This window comes from Limulus polyphemus, unplaced genomic scaffold, assembly GCF_000517525.1.
Source record: "Limulus polyphemus unplaced genomic scaffold, Limulus_polyphemus-2.1.2 Scaffold107, whole genome shotgun sequence".
NCBI classification, from domain to species: Eukaryota; Metazoa; Arthropoda; class Merostomata; order Xiphosura; family Limulidae; genus Limulus; species Limulus polyphemus.
This window is the reverse complement of record NW_013665717.1, coordinates 543,693-548,318: the sequence shown is the minus strand read 5'-3', so window position 1 is coordinate 548,318 and position 4,626 is coordinate 543,693. Positions and strand designations below refer to the sequence as shown.

At 33.5% G+C, this 4,626-nt stretch overlaps 1 protein-coding gene across 1 annotated transcript in view; it reads right to left on the bottom strand.

The window, feature by feature from the left end:
* The window catches only part of LOC106470749 (paired box protein Pax-5-like), a 45,026-nt gene that overhangs the window by 4,378 nt on the left and 36,022 nt on the right, over positions 1–4,626 (bottom strand). Inside the window, exon 4 of the mRNA XM_022400287.1 lies at positions 3,972–4,222. Within this exon, the coding sequence (XP_022255995.1) occupies positions 3,972–4,222 (251 nt within the window). The remainder of the gene's footprint in view (positions 1–3,971; positions 4,223–4,626) is intronic.

The following is a 4,626-nucleotide window of genomic DNA, read 5'->3' as shown; positions in this document are numbered from 1 at the left end:
TAAAAGACTTGAAGTTTTGTGTATTTAGCACAACCCATATATATATATATATATAACATGTTAATTTTTTTTGGTTCAATCATTGTCAGTTAATGGAGGATTTTTTGACAACAAAAACTATTTGTTCTGTCATAAATTAGTTTAATTGCAAACGAAGTCATACTTCCTTCGGACAAAATCATTTTGTTGCTATAACATACCAGATTTACACAGAAACTAGATGTTTGCGAGAGTTTATGAGGATTCTCTTAACAGTCTTACATACATTTTAAACATATGAAATACGATATCTTGTCGATTAATGCCTATACCCTCTGCGAATAGAGTACCTTTATAAACACTTTTAAATTGAGTTTTCTGTTTAGATATTAAGTGATTAGTTTCTTTTTCTTAATTTGGCACGAGAATTGCGGTCAAAATAAATTGATTGACTATATATCTGACAGAAACTGAAAAAATTAATATGTTTTAATTAACTTCCCGTCCAGATATTATCATTGCCCTTTATATGCTAGGTTATAATGGTTTAACAGCCGTTTTACGATAACACACTTTTGACTGACTCCTACTGCAGGCAATATAGTAGAATAAATAACATAAAGGATACTTCGCCGCATGCTTTTTAATAGTAATTAGGAAATTTGTATTTCCAAATCCACCAAAAAAAAAGTAATTTAAAAGAAGATTATTATCGTATATTATATAGAAATAGACACAGCACAGTACACGTGAAACTGTCACCCAAATGTCACAATGTTGCTGAGTTAATTAGTAATGTTAATCTAACGGATTCATTGAAATTGGACGCATTCAGTTACGAAAAGGCTTTGATGTGAGTCTTGGAATACCCCATATATTACAGTGGAAAAACTTGTCGTAATCTTTATGTTAGAATGCTAACTCTTGTTAATACTGGAGATAAAATATTGAATAAACTCTCGCAAGGATTATTGGCAACCTCCTCTAAATAAATATTTTCCCCAAATCCTACGTGTTTATTAGCGCTCCGCTGTTAGGTGTTACTTTTTAATGCGATTTAGGCAACTTTAGGCCAGGTAATTCTTTATAGTATGTTTGACGTAAAACAACGTCCTCTGCTTGAACTGTAACTGGACATGAAAGAAGCACAAATTGGTACAAAGATTTTTGAAAATAGTTTTATGGTTTTTTAACTTGAGATAAAGATCAAAATAGTCTAATGAATGAAACTTGTAGTCCTGTTTATTAACATGTTGATAACTCGAGAATTAGTATTTTAGGTTTCCTTATATTTCATATAATGGTAATGTATGCTGCACTCGTAAGTCCTCTTCACTGTACAGTTGGTATTGTTTTTCTGTAGTAAACGACAGTTACTACAACAGTGTAGCTTGTGTTGTATAGTACGAAAAATATATGAACCCATGCACACAAAGTCAGCCTTCTTAAAGCGAGAATACGGGTATTCAACCAGGAGCTTTGGATGGGCCCCTTGAGAACACAGTAATTTTACGTATAATTTAAAATAACATTATGTAGTTTCTAGAGTTTTCACCAGAGGTACACTGAGTTAAAACTGTCACATGCAGAGACTGTTTATTCCATTCAGTTTTGCGAGGCAAACTGTTAACGTCTTGAGTCAGAACAAGCGATTGTGATGTTTCTGATATGTGTATTAAAAACTGAAAAGTAAAAAAAAAATTCTTTAAAACAATTAAAATCAAGGTCCTTTTGTCAGGAGATAATTAAGTAGATGTCTGGGAGGTTTACGGATACGTTGAAGGAATCCGCACAATCCAAAAGATTGAGAACCACTGATTTAATAGAACCTGGCTACAGAAATATGAATTCGTTGATGATGAGACGGCTTTGTTACCATAACATATTCGTGTGAAATTATGGCGGCTTACATTTATCATGAGGTTCGGTACAAGACAGTTATTCATCCTAAATATAAAAGTAAACCTCATTGATCTGCTCTGCAAAATTCTTCCAAAACTTGGTACAAGGCTGAAAGGTAAGTTACCACTCTTTTCAAAGAAAAACATTCACACTGTGAGACCCTGGAGTGGTGTAGAGTCAAAACACAGAGCCCTTAAAAGAAAAGGGACTTAATATTCTCCATGGTAGTAAAAAAAGTAGTAAGCCAATCAGGACCAACGTCGTTTATCTGCAAGTTAAAGGCTATGCTTACGAGAGATCCCTTTTACCTCAAAAAGCTATCGCAATGAAACTAGACACATTCCCTGTTACTACTGAAAATATAACAAACGTGGAACTGGGTCTGACAATGGATCACAAACCAAAGTTCACACACGATCTTCTAGCCACAAATTCAACGGCTTTTTAAAAGAAAGATAACCAAAGAAACTGGAATTACAATAATTCCATTCTACCATATTCTTATCAACTTCTCTAATACTTCCAAATGAACTATTTTGGCCTTTGAGTATTGGAGAACATTGACATGTCTTTTCTCTAAAGAAGTTTGATCTCATCGTGACATCGTTGCAGGACCATTGCTAAGACGAAGGAAGAGCACGTAAAGCATGGCCACCGGACAAAATACAATCTTTAGTACTCGTATGTTGATCTTTATAATCGTTTTCAGAATGTGAGTCGAGCGTCCTAACCACCAGACCATGCCAGACAAAACATTGTCTTCAACACTATCTCGATTTCGTCCCCTGAAGAATAAGATATTACAGTTTGAAAGACGTCAAGTGTTTTGGTCATTTTGGTTCTTTGATAATCACTTTTTAGTGATCCACTTATATTTTAATAATGGAGATTTTAAAGTTCTTTAGATTTCTTTTTCTTTTGCTGCAATATCAGGACTTACCTGCTCATAAACTACTGGCTAATTATGAATGGCCACGGTTTGCAATATTGTAACATTTATTAGGTGTTCAGTTCATGTTTTAAAACGTAAGTCGAATTATACTAAATCTGCTAAAATAAAAGTATATACGTATACATATGACAGTATTAATGTATTTATATACATTATAAAATCCAAGCAATCTTTACTCTTGTTTCGAAAACAGGCGGATAATACTGAAAGTTCGCGCGAAAAGAGACATTTTGAAAAAAGATAAAAACTAATTAATTTGGAGGGGGGGGATAGATTGAAGTCTTTACACTGGTGGCTTGGTGATAAGTCTGAAAGATCTATAACTCTAAAATCAGGTTTCGGTATCCTCGGTGAGCACAACACAAATAACCCATTGTGTAGTTTTGGGCTTAACAACAACTAAACAAATTGTTCATATGTACTTTGTGATAACAAAAGTTATATAAACGTTGAATGATTATTTTTTTCTGCCACTTTTTAAACACTTTGCGTGAGGACATTACTTTACTGAAATGAATCAAAACCTAAGGTTGTTAACACTTATCTCAGGAATTAACGTTAAGCGAATATATATATATATATAAGTTACTTCCCAGTAATCTGAAATCGATTTCATATTACCCCCGGGGGTAGCCTGAACCTGATTTCATATTACCCCTGCACTGTTCAGATTACCCCCATCGCTGATTTAGCTAAAATGATAAATTCTTACGCTTACAACTCATGATACGTTTATTGAATAAAACACATAAAACATACAAGATTGAAAACTAGTCTCAATGTCACAAAAATATTATTATTATTTGTTGTTGTTGTTGTCAGTTTATTTGTGTTTATGTATGAAATAAGTATCTAAATAAACATAAATAAATAAATGTTTTGAGGGGGTAAGCTGAAATCGTAGGGGGTATGTTGAAATCACCTTCAAGCTACCCCCCAGGGGTACTTTGAAATCGATTTCATCCTACCTCCCGGTAATCTGAACGTATATTCTTTATCACCAAATAACTTCGCTATGATAAAAGTTAAATTATTAATTCTCACTTGTTCTCTAGATTTTATAATCTTTGTGTCACGATTTGTAGTTTATGATAAAAAATATACAAATAATAAATGTCCGAATATTAGGTCGACTAACCTGCATCAGTTCCGTCATCTCTTTTTCTTTTATTTAAATTTGCGTTTGTATCAGAATTAGGAATTCCCAATATTCCGTTAATGGAGTAAGAAGGTCGTAACAGAGATTGTGCTCCGTCGTGGGTTGTAGGCGGCGCATGCGTAATGACAGAGGTGACATTAACAGATTCCTGTTGTTGTGGGCTTCCACAGTTGAAGTTAGGTGAACTCATGAAATACCTTGCTTTTTGAGCTGCTTTGTTTCGTACAATCCTATGGATGAAATACATATCATCGACTTCTTACATAGAAAGCAAACAGTAACTGTTACAAGAGTCATATTTGCATTCATAAGAATATTCGAGAAATAAATCGATTCTTAATCAACACAGAAAATAATATCACAAAAAGAAGTAAGGCTTTTAAATAATTAAATGAAACGTTGAAATATAAAAAGGCAAAGCTTCTCAAACAGAACGCTTGAAATCCGAAAGAGCTATACATTATAGCAGGTACACTCATCCCAAATATATATATATATATATACAAATATTAGGTCGTCAAGAAATTAATATTTCGTTTTGGAACACTTTCATTAAACACCCCCCAACGTGATGGCATACGACGAGACACACATTCGGCATGTAATGCTGTCTGAATACAAGAAGGGAAACAAC